At 43.0% G+C, this 20,803-nt stretch overlaps 1 protein-coding gene across 2 annotated transcripts in view; it reads right to left on the bottom strand.

Moving 5' to 3' along the window:
• The window catches only part of slit2 (slit homolog 2 (Drosophila)), a 93,452-nt gene that overhangs the window by 21,098 nt on the left and 51,551 nt on the right, over positions 1-20,803 (bottom strand). For both annotated transcript variants that reach the window (XM_030056971.1, XM_030056979.1), the window contains exons 5-15: positions 18,041-18,112; positions 16,934-17,005; positions 15,129-15,200; positions 14,647-14,810; positions 13,968-14,106; positions 11,869-11,940; positions 11,618-11,689; positions 8,184-8,255; positions 7,765-7,908; positions 6,572-6,735; positions 623-773 (exon numbers count right to left, since the gene is read on the bottom strand). In XM_030056971.1, the coding sequence (XP_029912831.1) occupies positions 623-773; positions 6,572-6,735; positions 7,765-7,908; positions 8,184-8,255; positions 11,618-11,689; positions 11,869-11,940; positions 13,968-14,106; positions 14,647-14,810; positions 15,129-15,200; positions 16,934-17,005; positions 18,041-18,112 (1,194 nt within the window). The remainder of the gene's footprint in view (positions 1-622; positions 774-6,571; positions 6,736-7,764; positions 7,909-8,183; positions 8,256-11,617; positions 11,690-11,868; positions 11,941-13,967; positions 14,107-14,646; positions 14,811-15,128; positions 15,201-16,933; positions 17,006-18,040; positions 18,113-20,803) is intronic.

Genomic DNA, 20,803 nt, shown 5'->3' with positions numbered 1-20,803 from the left:
ATTCTCCAATTCCAGGCACTGGCAATTAAGAGCTGACGTCAAAGGTGTTGGGTCTGTTTCACACAGTAGAATTGATTCCAGAAATCTAGATTCCCTGCACACACATTTAAAGTTAGGGTGGACAACTTTAGAGGTATTAGCAAGAATTTCAAAGTAAACAACAATTAGAAACCAATACCTTTTTCTCTCTGCAACTCGGTCTGAGATATCCTGATTGGTTAGCAGTGAGCAAGAGTTTGAAAATATACAAGATGCACCAAAAATATGTACGTTGAAAATACATACGATACACAGCTCGAGTTTTGTCTTACGTCTCTCCAGCTCTCTGACTGTTGCTGGGCAAACTTGAGCCACACAATCATGAGAGCCAGTGTCAATATCCTTTGTCATTAATAAAAAAAAACATCATAATTGTTTATTATGTACTTATTGAACTATTTAATTTACAAGATCTGCTTGCAACCCTTATGTTTTAAGTTTTTCGGAATCAAGAATCAAGAGAAATGCCGCATGGAGTCGACTCTTGGAATCGATCCTGCTGATTTCCAGCACGGACTCCAAAGTTTTAAGGATTGTACAGCACTGACACAGACACTTAGCGGACAGGTCCAGGGTGACTCACAGTTCGGCGGTGTACTGGGGGATGTGGTCCGGTATCTTGGTGAGTTTCTGGTTGGAGCAGTCGACCGTGGTGCCCTCGCAGCGGCACTTCTCGGGGCAGGCCAGGTCGGCGAAGCAGTCCCCTCCGAGCTTGCTGCGGTAGTCCTCCGTACCTGGCCACAACCACAGGCACAAGCAAAACGTCACACAGCGGCCTCGCCACGGTAGGTCTAGTGCCTTGGTGCTTGGTGCTTGATGCTGCTTCCAACACAAACACTGGGGGGAAGGCCAGGGAGGAGGTCGTGATACAGGGGGACAATTTTGAGTTGGCAAAGACGGGCTGTATAGCTTTAATTTGGCATGGGAACTGGCAAAAGTAGGGATGTCACAAGAATTGATACTGAGGTACTAAGTCGATACTAACTGTTTTTTGTATCCGTGATATCAAGAAAACCTGATCCCTCACTCTATAACTCAGTGTTTTAATCTAATGGAGCCTTGTTTAGGTTATTTTCTTCTGTTGTTTAAATTGTTCATATTTCAATTTTTTTCTATATTCCTTGTTTATAGTGTTTATATTGCTTTTTGCTATTTATTATCTGTTTATACTGTTTATAATGTAAATTATGCTTCATATTTTGCTATCCACTTTGCTGCTGTAATGCTTGAAAATTCCCCACTGTGGGACTAATAAAGGAATATCTGATCTTATCTGATCTTATCTTATCTTATCTTATCTTATCTTATCTTATTTTACTGTTACAACAGGACATTTAGTATTCTGTTGGGCTGATCGGTCTCCTACTCGAAGGCCACAGGCCAATATTGTATGTAGTTAAAAAGTTAAATAATTGAAACACATAAAGTTTGGGATTTCTTTTTTTGATTACAGATTACAGATTTCACAGTTATTGATATTAACTACCAAAATTCTTGTTTCTAGTCAAAATGACCATAGGAAGTAATGTTGCCGGTTATTATTGTGCCATTGCCCATCAGCACTACCACCTCAAAAAATGTTGCCCTTGTGCCATGGCCTCAAAGAAGAAACTTAATGAGACGAATCCCACATGAACACACACACACACACACACACACACACACACACACACTAGTTTTTCAGTCCTGCCAGACTGCAAAGCAACTGTTAGTGTTAGAAACCACAGCACAAAACAAAACAGCATCAAGAATGAGATCATATCAGAAAAATGCCTACACACACCCAGGCAGTCATCTATCATACACACACACACACGCACAGACACACACACACACACACACACACACACACACACACAGACAGAGGCTGTACGGGTGACAGGAGTTTGCTGTCTCTTGCGTCTTGGCCATGCTGCAGGGTTGTGCAGGGCCGTTCCATGGTGCTTGACGGAACCATGTTCCACTATAGGAACCTGGCAGCCACATGGTTAGATCAAGCACAAAGGAACAACCTGCTCACTGACTGCTCCTCCGCTGGAACACAGGGGTGGGAAGGACAGAGGGAGGGGAGAGGAGGAGGAGGAGGACGAGGAGGACGAGGAGGAGGAAAGAAAAGGGCAGGAGAGAGTAAGCGAGTGCAGGTATAAGAGAGGAATAGAAAGGAGAGGAGAAGTGCGGAGCGGAGACAGATTATGGCTGAGACAGGGATGAGATTAGTTAGGCGGATTTCAGTGTAAAGAGATTGGATGGGAGATGGAGAAAGATGGGAGGATGAGGAAAAAGAAAGAGGAGGTGGAAGGAATTTCACCAAATGGAACCAACAGAGAGCTACAGGGTGAGCGACAGGGGAGGGGGAGAAGAAAACACGATCTGATGGGAGGAGAGCGCAGTGAAGTAATTGAGGAAAAGCAGGGGAAGGAAGGCGGGGAGCGGAGAGAAAGAAAAACTGGAACATCTAAAAGGAGAGTTAATTCAGAGGCAAAACACAATAACAGCAGGAACAGAGGAGCAGTTATAGCTGGAGACAGCAGAGGAGTGGGAGGAGAGTTACAGCAGCGCTGAAGGCAAGAGAAGCCCTGACATCTAGGACACACACAGTTTACTGACTCACACACACACACGCACACACACACAGACGTGAACGCAAGCACACACACACACACACACACACACACAAATGCACAGTGTGTAGAAAAGAAACGCACAAACCATTGTGATATGATGCAAACTTTCTGAATATTCTCATTGTTTTTGTTTGTAAACAGACAAAGGAATCAGAGGAAAGGTCAGAGGTCACGGTGTTAGAGGTCAAAGGTGCAACCAGGTCAGAGGCCGGCTCGGGGATGAGAGGTGAGGCGAGGGGGGGGGTCGGAGTTGACTCAACACTGTATGTGTGTGTGTGTGTATGTTTGCGTGTGTACTACTTACAGGCAACATGGTGTACTCCTGAGTGTGTGAGAGAGGCAGTAGGAGAAAGAAGAAGGGATTTCACTCGTTTATTTGAACAGGAGAAAAGCTGATGAAAAAGTGAGAAAACTGCTGCTGATTTCTTTTTTTCTTTTTTTCTTTTTTTTTTTTTTTAATGTGTGTGTGCAGTCCCTAGGCAGTGATTCATTTAAAGGGGTAATGGCTCGTGAAGAGTGAGCATCGTGCTGGCATTACGTGACGTTTGGTGGGAGCTTTCATCCAACACACAGCCTGGCCTCATTTACTCAAACACCGACTGACTGGACATGTTTTTGGATGGAGTGAGGTGACAAAGAGTGCACAAACCCTGAGAACCCCACCATACTGACGTACAGGAATATTGAGCCAAATGTCAACCCTCACGAGTGCAAGTGCATTGATCATTCTACAGCATGAATCAAGCCAGCAGCTAAAACTCACATCAAAAACAAGATCTGCTTGGAAATAGAAGTCAACCTATTTATTTTTTTTAAGCCAATAGCTGATATTTCGTGCTGACAATCAATATCTTTAAATCTGAAAATGTGCCTGATTCAACTGATATCACACCATTGAATCGACATTATCAGTCGATAATCACCCCCACAGGTACGCATTAGTCGCTCCCTACTGTGCCCTCTAGTGGGTCAGAAGGCTGTTATCATCTATTCATACTGTCAGTCTGTTTTAACCAATCAAACGTTAGCTTTAGCCAGTTTTGTCGGCTTTCATTGGTTTTAGCTTTTGTTTGCTATCTTAACCCTCCTATTATGCTCGGGGTCGATTTGACCCCAGCCAATGTTTAACGTCTCTAAATAAATGATTAACATCATTTTTTTTTTGCTTCATATTTAACGAGTGTTCCTAATGTAATGGACACTACCGGGTAAACATTAAATTCATATGATGATATGTTTTCAATGTCTTGTACACACTTTGTAACGCATCGATTATAAATACCAAAAATCTGTACTTAGTAATAATATAAAGCCATTAAAACACCAAAAAGATATTTCTTTCCAATTTTAGGTCAATCAGTGAGATCTTACGGTGATTTGCATATTTTGCCGCGTAATAGGAATACTGGATGTATAAGTGGGGGTGGGGGGAGTTATGTTTTATTTAAAGGGCTATTTAAGTCATCAACAAAGAAACATAAAGTACCTGACACATAAACTTTGATAATAATTTTAGTTGTAATAATTTTGTGGAGGTTTAAATAGCTGGGGTTAAATTGACCCCAAACCTAAACGATGTTAGAAAATGTGAACATAACAGGAGGGTTAATTTAAATTCAGGAAAAGGTAATGGCTAAGGTTAGGAAACTTTGCCTGACGTTAGTTCGCTAAAAACAAACTCGCCTGCTTCAGCTGAGACTTCAGGGTCTGTGTGATTGGCCCATCCACCTCCCTGACTTTGTTGGTCTTTATACTACATCACATCTGGCTCCAGGGTCCCATTTGACTGGTTAAGACAGACTTGACAGTAGGAATAGATGATAACAGCCTGTACTGTTGCCTCACAGCAACAAGGTCATGGTTTCATTGAATGATTGAATGAATGATGACAGCCCTCTGACCCACTAGAAGATGCATTAGGGACCTATTAACCCATACCTGTGGGGGGGATTACAGCAACAATAAGGTCCAATCAATGGTGTGGTTACAGTCGAAACAGGTGGAAAATGACTATTGAGAACAATAAACAAGAAAACTATTGCTCGAGTAATTTTTTAAAGTTAAAACTGCAAATGCAAAATAGAAAGATCGAACAGCAGGAGCCGGAGAATCCTTTCTTTCACATGGAGAGGGAAGACATGGACCCGCCAATATCCAATATTCAAAGCGAGGACGATATCGGCCCAATAAACCGGTGAGCGCATACATCAGTCTAAGCACAGCTGGAAGGGCGGACTAAAATCAAAGTGTCCAGGGTTCAAAATCAAGAGCTTTTGAGCAAACATTAGCTCAATCAAAAATATGAGACGGGATCCAAAGTAATATACCGTGAAATGGGCGACATCATGCAAATTAAACTGGCAGGTTTTAGAGGCGCTGATCTAAAGCGCGATAGCATGGGCCGTAACATAGAACAGACTGTGTTTATTCAACTTTTCAACCGCAAATGTTCTTAAATTATTCAGCTTTGTGGTATGTGATATCTGGGCTTTGAAACCTCTGTCCTCCCGTGAGCTTCAGCATTAATGACTGCAGTGAACATGCACTCACTGACACACACACACACACACACTCTCTCGCTCTCTCTGTAACTCCTCTGTGTGCTGCTGTGCTAATGACTGCCTTTAGCCCTACTACTGATCTCATATGCATGTCTGATTTACATATTTCCCAACACCCCTCTGAGCATGGTAACTCTGTGACCTTTTGATGTTCTGCAGTGGGCGAAACAGACACAGATGCTCGCGGACACACGCTCATACATTAGCTATCATTAGATGAGCTAAGAAGCGAGGAGGACTAGTATTAAACCGAGTCCCTGTGATCCTTGTGCAAATATACATTCATTTATTCTGAGTCTCCCGCGCAGAATCCAACTGACCTCAAACCCCGGCTTGTTTTTCCTTCGCTACCGTCAAGGTTACAGTTACCATCGATAACCCGGCGCGAGGGCACGAGCGCAGTGTCTAGTTAGATCCTGATGCATTGTGGCGCAGAAGACGTCCAAGCGTGTTAAACCTGACAAAATAATGTATGAGTGTCTCGGCATTCAGGAGGTGTCAGTCAAGGCAAACCACTCCAAGTGTGAGAGCGCGTGAGTAACATCCGCCGTGAGCGTGTCACACACACACACGCACGCACATGCTGGACATACAGTACCTGGGATGAAATACTGTTCTCTAGCTAATGGGAAGGGCGAGAGAGGGAGAGAGAGAGAAAGAGAGACAGAGAGAAGGAGAGAGAGAGAGATGAGGAGCAAAAACCAAAAGATGGTAAAGAGTAATGTGTGTGTGTGTGTGTGTGTGAGCCCAAAGCATTAAGATAATGCTGATGGTAGGGGGCTGAAGTTAGTAGAGAGGCTGAGGGAATATCCTGACAGGAACACACAGAATGATCACACAGGAGAGGACCATGTGTCAGCTTGGATATTATTGCAAAAATCTGTGTGCTGTGTGTGTGTGTGTGTGTGTGTGTGTATCCCTGTCTGGAAGTATGTGTTAGTCTGTGTGTGTGCATGTACCTTAATAGTGATAGCCACTATTAAGGTTAACCACTGTCCTTTAATGTTTCTTTAGCACAAATGTTTTCATTGTTGGGTTGGATCAGGTCATGATTTGGGATTACACACTGCTCATGGACGTCACTGGGGCGGTCTGAAATCCTCTCTGACTGGTTAATGGGTGTGTGAATAATGTTACTGTAAACACATTAAATGTGTGACTCTCCTCCTGTGGATGCCGTCTAGCTGAAACGTAATGTGTTTATTAGTGGTACATGTTAGCAAATGAATAAAGAAATAATAGCCATTGCTTTATTTCTGACTTTTCAATAGTACCGTGTGTGTGTACACGCAGTGTGTGTGTGTGCGTGTTTTGTATACACCGTGTGCATGCAGTGAGTGTGTATACCTGAACAGCGGAACTTCTTGCTCTTGATCTGTCCGATGCGTTTGTTGGCCAGCCGGCGGGGGCTGGTGCAGCGGGCCCCGCTGGTCTCTATGGGATTGTCCTGCAGGTAGTCTGCCAGCCACTTCAGATGGCAGTCACAGATAAATGGGTTTTGGGCAAGGTGACTGAGACACAAACACACACACACACACACAGACATGGACAAACACATAAATACAAATCCATATACACAAAAGAACATGTTGGAAGTAAGTTGGTTGTAATAAAATAGAGCTTTTATCCTGATAGAAATCTTTACAGCAAAAATTCATAGTGTACATCTTACAGTGTAGCACCAAGCTGGTGTAAGCTAAATGAAGATAGGCTCTTTTACAGCCAAAAACACATTATTTAAAGGATGATCCCACCTTGGAATATCATCTATCTGTGATGGTCAGTATGGCTCAGGAGTTACTTTGTAAACTATTTTGGTGAAATTTACCTTTCACTTGAACCCACTTTCCCTCAACTTGTGTCACCTACTTCTGCTTCACTCACTGATTTCCTACATTTTCCAAAAAGTCCTTTAACAACACCAGAGAATGCGGCGGAAATATGGATTTCACATGTTGGTCGAGGGAAGGATGGGGATAAATAAGAGCTAGAAAGTGATAATTTTTTCCAGCTGACAGTTGAGCGGTTCGCACCCCTTATCCAAAACACAGTGTGGCTTGTGGCTGCATTGCATTCTGGTCTACTGAGGCTACTGCTATTTGAGAAATTGGTCTCTCTGATAGATTTCTCCCCGTGCGGCTGCTGATCCTGGTGCAAAACAGAGAATCTACGCAGAGGTTCTTGCTCCCTCATTCCAGGGGACGGACACCAAGCTCTGATATTTACTGTAGATGTTTTAGATAGCTGAAAAAAAAATGTATGAAAACATGCATGCATGGGAAAGAACCACCCTTATACAACACAACGGACTGAGAAATGTAAGCTGCATCGCTGGTCGCTGTTTTTTGAGACTGTTTAAGTGTGTTTGGGTGGATTTCCAATTTGATTGATTGATTGATTTATACTTTACTGTCAGCCAGGGCTTACATTTTTGAAAAAAAAAAAAAAATACATACAATTACCTAACATTACAATTACTAAGGACAAAACTTTCAACTATGTGTGTGTGTGTGTGTGTGTGTGTGTGTTTGTGCACTTACAGAGTTTGGATGGCTCTGAGGGATGAGAAGGTTCCCTTGGCAATCGTCTGAAGCTTGTTGTCGTACAGAGAGAGCAGGTTGAGGTTGTGGAGGTCCTGAAACGCATCCACACGCAGACACGCTATCTTATTGGCATTCAGTAACCTGGAAGAGAGAAGAAAGAAAGAAAGAAAGGGAGAGGGAGAGGAGATCAACAGAGAGGGAAATGGGGAATGGTGGTTTATCATATTTTAATTCTACAGCAAATATTTTGAATATTCCAGGTTGGTGATGGAAGTTTTCAGTCATGATGTCCACACTCTGATGATCAGGGTTTAGGTAAGCAGCTCTGGGTAAATATTAACAAGATTTGTGTGTCCCTGTGTGTGTGTGTGTGTGTGTGTGTGTGTGTGTGTGTGTGTGTGTGTGTGTGCACTCACAATAGCTGCAGTGAAAACAGTCCTTCAAAAAGTCCTTTGGAAATTTCAGTGATCTTGTTCCCATATAGCACCCTGTAGAGAACGAACACACACCACATGAATAAGTTATACAAAATAAAGCAAATAAAGTGAGGCCACAGACATTATGAGCATTAGCAATATCTGACTTCATTAAAGCAACACATTCCACCTCGTTCTATAGACGCTGGTTTCCCATCCATTCCCAAATGTGCAAAAAAAATAAATAAAAATAAAAAAAATAAAAAAATCTGCTGGTTACCACACTGTTTCTTTATGTGGTCCTTTTCTCAGAAATAACCTTCCCTGTTCTGCAGAAATGCCCTTTCTTTTATGATTTTTACAAAACAACTCATTGTGTTATAATCACTCTTAATCCCCTCATTTTTCTTCTACTGCAACGTCTCATGTTTTCTACATTTTAACTGTATTCTTTCATGTGTTTGTTTATGGTCTTCCATTTTTTTAAACATTTTTTTTTTCCATTGCTACATCTCATTTTGGCTTTTTCAGTGCTACTTTATTGTTTTGTTGTTTAACTGCTGTTATAAAGCGTGTTGACACACATTGGTGTGATATTGCACTTTAAATAACACTAACTTTGACTTAAAATGAGGAAAACAGCATACAGAAGAAAACAGTCAGTGGAAAGGCATTAAAAGAATGATAAATGTGAGCAAACAGACCTTTAGGGCCTTTATTGGCCTCTATGTCAAATCATGTTAACACAATGCTACCAGTAAAAGTCTGGCTGCCCATCAACCGATATGTCAAACAGGATGTAAAAAATGAGGCAGAAGCAGAGCATAAAATCAGAGATAAACACTTTTTACGTAAATGTCACGTTGAAAAATAAACTCCATAAATCTGGCTGAGGTTACAGTGTGAGGAATGTACACTGTGTTATCAGAGAAAGGCTTTCTATAAATACATCAGATTACACACACAAACAGGTCAAGGCTGGGACTGCCGCTGCCTTGCCCGACAAATACCTTCACGCACACACACACACACACACACACACACACACACACACACACACACACACACACACACACACACACATGCACGCACAGTTATCTGTCATCTCTATGGTCCATGCTGAGTTGAGTTGTGTGTGTGTAGGCAGTTTGACATGTGTTTTAGATTGGCTTTTATTTCATTGCGCTGAGTGGCTGTCCCTAAGAGACCTGAGGTTGGGAAACACAACACACACACACACACACACACACAGGCACAGACAAGCACACAAACCGAGGGGGTCAATGCTTCATTTACATCCTCAAACTTTCTCAAAACGCAGGCACACAATGAACACACGCACTGCGGCTTTAATGCGAAAGCCATACTGTATGTGGTGTGTCAGCGTGAATGTATGTGTGCATATATCCATGTGTGTGTGTGTGTGTGTGTGTGTGTGTGTGTGTGTGTCCCGTTCTCTCTGTGGTGAATGTGAAATGAGGTGGCAGAAGCCTCCATTCAGCAATTCAGCGTTTATGAATTATTGACTTTGGAGAGACGAGACCTTAATATAACTCTTTCATGAAATAATTCTACATCCCTCCCTCCCTCCCTCCCTCATCTCTCTTCCTCTCTCCTCCTCTTCTCCTCTCTCTCTCTCTCCTTCTCCATGCCTCCTTCACACGCAAAGCAGACCATCTGACCTGAGACTCGGGCCAAGAAGGAATCCACCAGCCCCGCTGTTCCCCTCCATGACGTGTCACTGTGCATTTCATTTTAAAAGTCTCACAAAACGCTCCTCTCTTTTTGCATCCGACTATTTTGGGTGTCTGCCGCATACACGCATACGCATTATGCACAGACACATACAACCAACGCAAAGATTGACCACGGCTGTTAAAGGATGCGGAGAGCTTTTTTGGGGGGGCTTGGAGGTTGAACAGTGTGTGTTTTCAAATTCAAATACAACAGGCATGACACTGCCAATGTGTTACCACTGTCAAATAATGTATCACATAATGGCACCTCTTTCCAATACACTTTTATGAATGAGTTATAATTAGGTTATTAATGAGGTTGTAAACACCGTATAAATCATCAATAAGAAATTGTAAACAAGTTATAACAGTTTTCATGCATCGATGGAGGCTCACTATTTGGCAAGATCAAGTTTCTGTTGCACCTCAGTTTTTCTGTTAAATCTCAGATCTCGCTAGTTGTTTATCTTTTCCCTTTATCTGTCATCCTCGGTGTCTATGTCAGTGGATGAAAACTGTGTTATAGTGTGTTTATGACTGATTGTTAATGATTTATAAAGCTTTTAAAACCTAATTAATAACCTAATTATAAACCTTTTATGAGGGTAGTCTTATTTTAAAGCGGTATCCATAGAGCAATAATTAATGCTGTTACCTAAGCGAGTCATGAACAGAAAGGATAATGAAATTTCCAACAAAAGTTAACTCAGCCAAGTGTTGTTAGGCTAAAGGCGGCAGCAGGAGTTACAGGTGCAACACTGCAGTGGCTCGACTGAAGCGAGGCATGTTTAGACTCAACTGGGGAAAACAAACAAACATGGAATAAACACAAAACGGGATGGCTGAGTCTACATGGTTCTCATCATTGTTCGTTTGCTTATTCCATTTTTTCTGTCAGTTGCGTCTAAATGGTCGACCCTCTGAATTTTTTTTTTTTTTTTATAGTGCACCATTAACTCCTATGCATATTGACTTACTTAAATCTAAGTTTGCATGGTGCACCTTTAAAGTACATGGTTAATATGGAAAGAATAACTGGTTGATAAACAAGTGGGGCAAAATAACATAAAAAATAAAATAGGAGATGGTAAGTAAAAGATTCATAATCACAGATTATATTTGTTTTCTAAGTCTGATGACATATTGTTCATGTTATTGAGATGCTGCATAACCCTGCATAAGTCAATACCCATGTCAAGAATGTTGATGTTATGGATGTGTTTTTGTTTTTTTGTCTTGCATTTTTATGGCCCCTTTAAATATGGTTTGAGAATTGCTCTGTCTTCTGCCAGAAGCAATTAGGGGCTGGTGTGTGGGAGCCGTGTGTCTGATTTGTGTTTAAGGTGGCGTATGGTAAAGGCCAAGGCTGGCCACAGGACATTTCAGTTCACGCCAGTAACCACAGGTGTTACCAACTGGAGGGAAGCAAATGATTTTTGGCTGTGCTTGGACAACATCGCGTGGCTGTATTTGTTTTGATCTTGTGTTGAAACTTATAGGATGGGACGGACACTACGGAGCAAAATGGACAATGGGGAGAAACTAAATGCCTTTTTATTTAACGTACTGTAAAAGACTGAATATTGTTTTGTCTGAGTAAACTTCAGCCACTTCAGCAGCCAGTAGCGGCTAAAGTGTAGGACGTTGTCAATGCACACCCTCTCAGTGACCTGCATCTTCTATGCATAAAGTACTTACAGAGAGTTGAGGGAGCGCAGACCTTGGAAGGCGTCAGAGGCCAATTCTGATATCTGGTTGTTACTCAAATCTCTGTGACGAGAGAGAATAAGAGGAAAGAAAAAGGAAACAGGAAGCAGAAAGAGAGTGTGAGACAGTGAAAAATAGAAGACAAGGACTCGGTATAAAACAAGGCACAAACACAACGGGAGCACAGCTTTTTGCTGCTCGCTGACAGGCTTTACAATACAAGTGTCTCCTTATCTACTCACATCCTGCGCAGCTTCTTATAGGGAGAGAAAGCTCCAGCTGGGATCACCTTGATGGCGTTCTGCTCCAGTCGTCTGGAACCAAACATACACACACAGACCATTGAGGAGCGACATTAACATTCCCCTATCGCGGAGCTATCTCTGCCGTATCGCTGCCCGGTGACTCCCGGGGGCTCTGACTAAGGAGAACATTTCCAGATAAGGTGCTTTGATGACTGCTGCCAAAGTCTGTCAAGTGCCTCTGATCTTTCTTCCTCTTTAACATGCACATATGTGTGTGTGTGCCAAGATGCTCACACACACACACACACACACACACGCCCTCAACTATCTGGGCTGTGTTCCGTAAAGTGCCAGTCAGCCCCAAACAAATCAAACTAGAGAGAGAGAGAGAGAGAGAGAGAGAGAGAGAGAGAGAGAGAGAGAGAGAGAGAGAGAGAGAGAAAGAGAGAGAGAGAAACAGAGCAAAACTAGCGCTCTCTGAACATTTCACATGCTCAGTCACTGTGACAAGAAAGCCTGTGAAACATGATTTGCAAACCAACCATCCCATTGTGAAACATTTCCCTAAAATCAGTTTGTTTTTCATTTGCTGTTCCCCTCCGCTCAGCCCCGCCGCCGCCCCCCCCCCGTCTCTCTGCCTCTCTCTCGAGAACAAAACGTGTTCCAAGACGTTTCATTGATACAGATCACACAGGATGTTTTCCATTCGGTTGCATTAGTCAATTCATTTCTGTTGTGCTGTTGTGCTTTGTGTTGTGTTCTCTTCTGTTCTGTCTTGGGCTGTTCTCTTCTGTCCTGTCCTCTTCTGTCCTGGTTCGTTCTGTTCTGTACTTTCATGTTCTGTTCTGTTCTGTTCCATTCCTTTCCCTTCTGTTCTCCTCTATTCTCTTAATACAGTGATCCCTCGTTTATCGTTCTAAAAATAACCCGCAATAGGCGAAATCCGCGAAGTAGTCAGCTTTATTTTTTACAATTATCATAGATGTTTTAAGGCTGTAAAACCCCTCACTACACACTTTATACACTTTTCTCAGACAGGCATTAACATTTTCCCTCTTTTCTCTCTTGTTTAAACACTCTCAAAGTTCAAACCTTCGTAGAAAAATAAGTCCAGTATTATAGAATGAACGCATTCTGCACTGTACAGGAGACACACGTAGGAGATTGATTGACAATGGTCTACAGTCCCTTAGCCAATCAGGATGCAGAACACAATGCGCTGTAAAAAAAAAAAAAAAAAAAAAGCAAAATTGCACTAAAAAAAATCTGCGAAACTACGAGGCCACGAAAGGTGAACCGCGTTACAGCGAGGGACAACTGTAACCTATGGATTCTCAGAATATAATACATGAGCTGGAGGAGGATGTTTGCCCTGACCAGTCTGCCTCCTGCCTGCTGAAGGTAATGAGCGGTTTCATTTAAACAGCAAGTACAGCAAGTAATCTAATTACTTTTTAGAGAGAGTAACTAGTAAAGTTTCATTCTGCAATTTTTAGGAAGCAGCGAGTAACTTTAGTTAATTACTTTTTTGAGTAACTTTCTGATCTGGTGTGAGAAAAAAAAAACTGTTCCAAGATGTTTCACTCATACTGATGATACAAGAAATGTTCTATTCTATTCTATTCTATTCTATTCTACTCTGCTCCACCATGCTCTGTATAACAAAGTCCTCATATTTTAGGGCTGTAAATCTGGTGTAAGACTCTAAGCCGGCCTCTTTTCAACATGCCCCCTTTTAGATAGTGATATGATCTGTCTTGTCCTTCAGAATAATCTCTCAATTCTTCCTCCCTCATCCCTTCATTATTTTCTCAAGCAGGAGAGAGCTGCATGACCAGGCTTTCTCATTTCACAGATGTGTGGTTTTATGCCACTGCACAGAGAGAGAGAGAGGGAGAGGGAGGGAGAGAGAGAGAGAGAGAGAGAGAGAGAGAGAGAGGGGGAGAGAGAGAGAGAGTACAAGAAACAGAGAGAAAGTGAAGGAGTGAGAGGAAAGAGAGACATCACTGCACTGAGCCTGGATATGTGTGTGTGTGTGTGTGTGTGTGTGTGTGTGTGTGTGTGTGTGTGTGTGTGTGTGTGCGCGTGCGCCTTACATCTCAGTAATGGTTTCGGGCAGGTTGGTGGGTATTTCTGTGAGCCCCTTCCCTCTGCAGTCCACAATGTTGTTGCTGCAGGTGCACGACTCTGGGCACTGTAACACACTGCAGGAGGAAGACGACGGCGACTGGTGACCTACACACACAGACAGAGGGGCGACGTTATCCACTTCTAATTATAATAGCTTAAATCCCAAAGGCGAGGGACGTTCAAGCCAGCAGTAGTTAAGTGAAGAAAATCAAAGAGTGAAGCGGCAAGCCGGCTCACACAACGTGGAGGAGAAATAGAGACATTGTCCTTATATGTGTTAGTGACCTTGTCTGGCTGCCATTATCATTTTTAATCTTGTGCTCTAGTGTTAGGCCCGCTTTCATATGAAGTGCTTTGGAGAGAGCCTCCGTGATCAATACATATTTCAGCAAATACAGTGTGTGGGGTTATCGCCAGCCTGTGGCGTGAAAGATGGAGCACTTGCCTTCGTCCCAATCTTGAAAAGCACGAGCGAGAGAGAAAAAGAAAACGAGACAATGAAAAAAAATGGGCTCGCAACTTGTTAAACAGCAAGCGCATGTAAGCAATGAAACAGCACAGCAACAAAAAACACACTCCAAAAGTCCCACGCACACACCACACACACACACACACACACACACACACTCTTGCCCCTCCTCCTACCTGTGCAGACGAACTCCTTCTTCTGCACCTCGGCCACGTTGTGCCCCCTCAGGTGTGGCGGGGCCATGCACTGCGTGTAGAGACCCAGACGAGGGCGCTGTCGCAGCCACTCCGACAGCCAGGCCACGTGGCAGTCACACTGCAGGTTGTTGGAGTGCAGGCGACTGTGGGCAGGTAGAGGAGGGAGGAGGCGAGGGAGGATGGAGGGAGAGGGGACGGGGAGATGCAGAGAAGCAGGAGGAGGAGGAAGGAGAGGCAGATGATGTTGGGCGGCGGTTATAGGACGGGGGGGAGCAGGGAGAAGCAGGATGAAGCAGTGAGAGGAGAAATAATAGATTTGAGGGCAGGGGAGACAGGAGCAGGGTGGGGGGTCGGAGGGTGGAAACATGGATCGATCAATCAATTGTACAAACGGACAAGGAGTGGAGGAATCCTTCTCCCCGGGCAGCAATGTGTAGGAACTATTCGCTGGTGCCACTTACAAGGTCCTGAGTTTCGGCATGTGGTTGAAACTGGCCACGGACAGCCGGCTGATGTTGTTGTTGTTGAGAGTGCTGAGAGGAGAAGGGAAAAGGGAATAAAACACGAAGCCATTACACACACATTCATCAAGAGCACAGGAGGGAGGGTGTTGACAGGGTCGCACAAGGTACCCCAGCACCCGACCCCCTGCCAAATGCGGGAAGATTATGTCAGTGTCACGTAAATGGAAACAATTTACCAGACAACGTGCGGTGTGGAAATCAAGCTGCCAAAATGATCCGCAAAATGTACACGTAAGGTCACCCGGCTACAGCAATCACAGAACACAAGACTTCACCTCCTGTAAATACTTGCATTTGTTAGTCAACTCTGATTGGACGTGTCTGCGTCTGCTTTTATTGCCAGCTAGAGCGGTATCGGATGGAAACCTAACGCTGGGCTATACGATTCTCATTATCTAACGTTAGCCAGCTGTAAAAAAAAAAAAAAAAAAAAAAAAAAAGATAAAAGACGGAGACAATTGATAGTGCCGAAAAAGAGCACAGCAAGGTTATGAAAAGAAAAGCAGTTTTAATGAGAAGTGGAAATTTAATGATAAAGGCAAAAACTATTTTTGTTCATTGTCTCATTTTGTGACTGCCTTACAAAAAAGATTTAAAAATGTCTTACAAAACATGTTAATATAGTTCTGCCATTTATATTTTCATTTTGAGGGGAAAAAAAAAAAACATAAAATATCCAAGGGTATAGTTCTTTTTTTTTTTTCACCCGCCAGACACAGTGGCTAGTTCAACAAAAAGTTACTTTCACCCCCTGCAAAAACGACAAAAGTCAAAATCGTGCCACATATAGTCTGCAGTAAACAGCACTGAAATATTCAACACTGTGTATGTACAGTACATCTGTGGATTTCATTTCAAAGTTGATGATGAACAACTGGCGACGCATGTTTTTGATCAAACTGTACTTACATTATCTCAGAATATTAAGCACCAGTTCAACTAAAGGAGGTAAACAGTTCATTTGAAGTCTTAAGTGACCTATTCTCTATTCACAATGAAAAGGCTCACTTCATAAATGATAAACTTTAGATATATCTGCTTATTCTTTTTCAGGGGTCATACAGCAACATGGACGGGTTGCCAGTCCATCACAGGGCTTCATACACACCAGAAACAGCACATGGCATCACTTACATGCCACATGCTGTCATAACATGATAGCAAATTACTCCTTTCATATTGTTATCAGTCACAGTCCTTCAGAAACCTTTTATCATTTTGACACTGTGTGATGTGTGTGTGTTTTTTTTTTTTTTTCCAGTGTAACTGATAACTGGCGTTGCTCTCCATGTGAAATATTTAATGACCACGAGCTCAAATCAAACCACTGCTTTGCAAAATGTCAAAAACACATTAGCCGTCACTGAGAATATCAACAAGCTTCCCTGTGTGTTGAAAGGCTTTTGGACCCATGATGTCTCAGTACAGCATCACAGTGATCATATCATTAAAAAAAAATGATTATATGACCATGATAACGACACAAGAACCTGACATAAAGTCATCTCTGTAAATGCATTAAAGTATCCCGTCCCTTTTAGCTGCTGCACAGACAATGCGGTCTTTCAAAGGTCAACCAGGTTATTAGCTTCTCCAACTTCCCACTGCCACTGCCACTACTACTGCTGCTGCTGCTGCTACTACTGCTACTGGTGATGGTGGTGGTGGTGGTGGTTGTAGTGGTGGTGGTCGTTATCCACTAATCCTCCACTGTTAGCAAGGTGGAAAAAAAAGATACTCACAGCACTTCCAGATCACGTAACGCTCTGAAGGCTCCATCTTCAATACAGCTGATGTGGTTGTAGTCCAACTGGCTGCTCACACACACACACACACACACACACACAAAGACAAAAAAAAGCGAGCTGTAGAGGTGTCCTATAGTATATCTTCAGGTGAAATTCCAGCCAACCAGGCAACCAGTGATGAAAATGCATTGACCCCCCCCCCCCCCCCCCCCCCCCCCCCATCACCTCTGTCTCTCCTGTCTTGAGCCCCCTTTCACTTTCTCTTCTGCTTCACCTTTGCCTTGCTCCTTCCAGACGTATTTCTCAATGTATCTATCTCTGCATGCATCCCCCTTTCCTGCTCTCCTCTTCCTCTGCCCTCTAATTTGTATGCACTGCTCTTTACCTCTCTCTCTCTCTCTCTCTCTCTCTCTCTCTCTCAGAATCACTTTGCTGAAACAATTTAATTAAGACATAAGGACAGTAAATCATGGGCTGTCACTGTGCACTAAGGCGCAGGCACACACACACACACACACACACACACACACACAACAACACAGAAATACAGATGTTTACACGCACACACACACACACACACACGCACACACACTGTGCTGTCTTTTTCAATAATTGCAAGGCATTTCAAAAAAATTATCTGATCTGGAAAAGAACCCAGGATGCAGCGAAATATATATTAAAAAAAAAAAATCCATATTTAGAAAATTACTTCTGGGCAATTACTTTACCTGCAAAATGACCAACAATTATCTTCAATCATCATAACTAGGACTGAGGGAAAACAAAGAGAAAAAAGAGAAAAGCCAGCGACGTGACGTCCATGGAAAAGCTCCACCGCTGCTAATGAGCAGCAGTGTGCGCTCACCAGTCAATACAGCAGGCAGGAGGCACATGACATTTAACACAATGAAATATTGATGCACAAGCACATGGGGGCTGTGCAGATTTGCACACATGGTAAAAAGCAAAGGGACAGACAGGCACACACACACGCGCACACAAAGCGAGGGAGAGAGAGAGAGAGAGAGAGAGAGAGAGAGAGAGAGAGAGAGAGAGAGAGGGAAAGAGAGGGAGCGAAAGTAGTGTCAAAGTGCTACTCACAGGTTCTTGATCTCCACAGCTCCCCTGAAGGCTTTCCTTGGGACTCCCTGGATCTGATTCTCACTGAGATCACTAGAGAGAGAGAGAGAGAGAGAGAGAGAGAGAGAGAGAGAGATGAAGATGCAGAGGGGCAGGGAACAAGAGAAATGGAGAGGCAGAGAGTTAAGCCAAGCTGTCACACAAACCACTTGCTTTGCAGCACAAGCACTTGATGTAATCACCAAAATGCAGCAGGGGAAACTTGAGAGCCAGACAGATCATCTGCAAAATTGAGTTCCTTTGACACTGAGCACTCCGGTTCCAAATATAATCAGCTGTCGCAATTCATCTCTCGCTGACACACACACACACACACACACACACACACACACACAAAAAAACGCTGCCTCTGACAAGTGTCCGTGCATCTCGACCCAGACGCAACTCAATTGTCTGCGTTAAACATCCATCCAAGTCAGGTGGGAGGCTAAAGAGAGCTCCAAAAAACCTGTAGGGGGCACTAGCTACCTCCACTTCCCACCGGCCTCTCTGTCTCTCTCTCTCTCCCTCTCCTCCTCCACTCATCACTCCCACTCATCTCTCTCGCTGTCTCTGTCTCTCTCTCTCTCTCTGCTTTTAAGGAGTGAGTGATGGATGTGTGTGTGTGTGTGTGTGAGCGCTGCCACACAGATTTAATTTCCAGCCACTTTAACTAAGCTGCAGCTCAGAAATACGGCGGCAAACTCTCACACACTAAATCTGCAGCAGCGATGCACGCGTGCAAGACATACATGTGCATGTCCATTCACACACACTCGAGTACCCCCCCCCCCCCCCCCCCCCCCCCCCCCCCCCCCCCCCCCCCCCCCCCCCCCCACACACACACACACACACAAACACGCACACACACGTACAGGTGTCTGACAGGCATTAAATCAACTGTCTGGCCTGCAGCAACTGAAATACACACTAGCGTTGGTTGGTATAGCAACTTGATTTAGTGTGGTGCATGCACACACCGGCACCAGCGGATGTGCAAACATGTAGTTTAATAAAATGCAAGTATGCAAGCACACGAACACACGCACACACACACACACACACACACACACACACACACACGCACGCACGAGTATAAACAAAGTATTCTGAAGTAGACACTGCAGTGTGAGATATGGATATTATAACCCAAAAGGAATTCAGATGTCTGGACGGAGCAGATTTATTCCCGGCTGCGCTGAGCAGGTTCTGCCCAAATGTCTGGTATAAAAACACAGAGCTTCATACATCATCTGTTCCCAACCCGGAAAACATCTCGGCTTCGCCAGAGGGAGGACATTTACACGTCTTAATGATATGTCAGACTGTTTGACTGTCTGTGTGCGCAAGTGTGTGTGTGCATTTATGTCAGACCAAGATTATTATAGTTAAGTAAAACAAAACTAACATTTTAGTTTCCAGAGATAAAAATAAAAACTGAACTTTGGAAAAAAAAAACTAAAACAATCTGAAACGACATTGCACACTTGCAAAATGAACTAAAACAGAATAAAAAAAAATATATACAGAAAATGTCTGTCAATTTGGTCAAATTTGTCAACACAACAAGCACAAGGAGGTGTCAGCTGCCTTCAGAGTGTTGTGTTTGTACTGTAATATCTATTCTGAACTTCTTAACCCTCCTATTATGTTTGGGGTCAATTTGACCCCAGCCAATGTTTAACGTCTCTAAATAAATGATTAACATCATTTTTTTTTTTTTTTTGCTTCATATTTAATGAGTGTTCCTAATGTAATGGGCACTACCGGGTAAACATGAAATTCACATGATGATGTTTTCAATGTCCTGTAGACACTTTGTAACGCATCGGTTATAAATAACAAAAATCTGTACTTAGTAATAATATAAAGCCATTAAAACACCAAAAATTAATGTTTCTTTCCAATTTTAGATCAATCAGTGAGATCTTATGGTGATTTGCATATTTTGCCACGTAATAGGAATACTGGATGTATAAGTGGGGGTGGGGGGGAGTTATGTTTTATTCAAAGGGCTATTTAGGTCGTCAACAAAGAAACATAAAGTACTTGACACATAAACTTTGATAACAATTTTAGTTATAATAATTTAGTGGAAGTTTAAACTGCAGGGGTCAAATTAACCCCAAACACAAAAGATGTTCAAAAATGTGAACATAACAGGAGGGTTAAAGCTTGCCCCTGACAAATATTGACCTCATTCTAATTAAAAAAACAAACAAACAAAACAAAGTAAAACAAACAAAAACTATAATACCTCCGGGTCTGACAGCCGCCAAGTTTCCTCTCGCTAATACAAGTCTGAGACCCAGACAGACTACCTGACCTTTCACCCTTGACCTTGCAGCTCTTGACCTCCTTGACCTCTAGCATGCTAATCGGCTAACAGCTAATGCCCGGCTGCATTCCTCACATTCCTCGGGCTATGATCATATAATCACGGCTGCAGCTATCAAGCGCCTCCCGCATGTCCACCTGCTTCCTCGGCGCTTTAATCAGACATGATAAGTTATTGTTGAGAATGAAAACAAATGCGACAGGTTGTGGAAACACTGAGTGGATAAAGCCTTGTCCTTGCACATGCACATCACATGCATCACATTCACATGCGGTCATTTCCTGCACGGCAAAAACTCATCCTGACTCCATCTAGAACAAGTCATTTAGTCTCATATTCAGTTTTAAAATGATGTTTTTTTCTTCAAGCAAGTGAAAACAATCTGCTAGTGGAATGAGATAATCCCA

The sequence above is a fragment of the Myripristis murdjan genome, chromosome 1 (assembly GCF_902150065.1).
Source record: "Myripristis murdjan chromosome 1, fMyrMur1.1, whole genome shotgun sequence".
In the NCBI taxonomy this organism is placed as follows: Eukaryota; Metazoa; Chordata; class Actinopteri; order Holocentriformes; family Holocentridae; genus Myripristis; species Myripristis murdjan.
The sequence above is the reverse complement of the archived record's forward strand: the minus strand, read 5'-3'. Positions and strand labels throughout refer to the sequence as shown.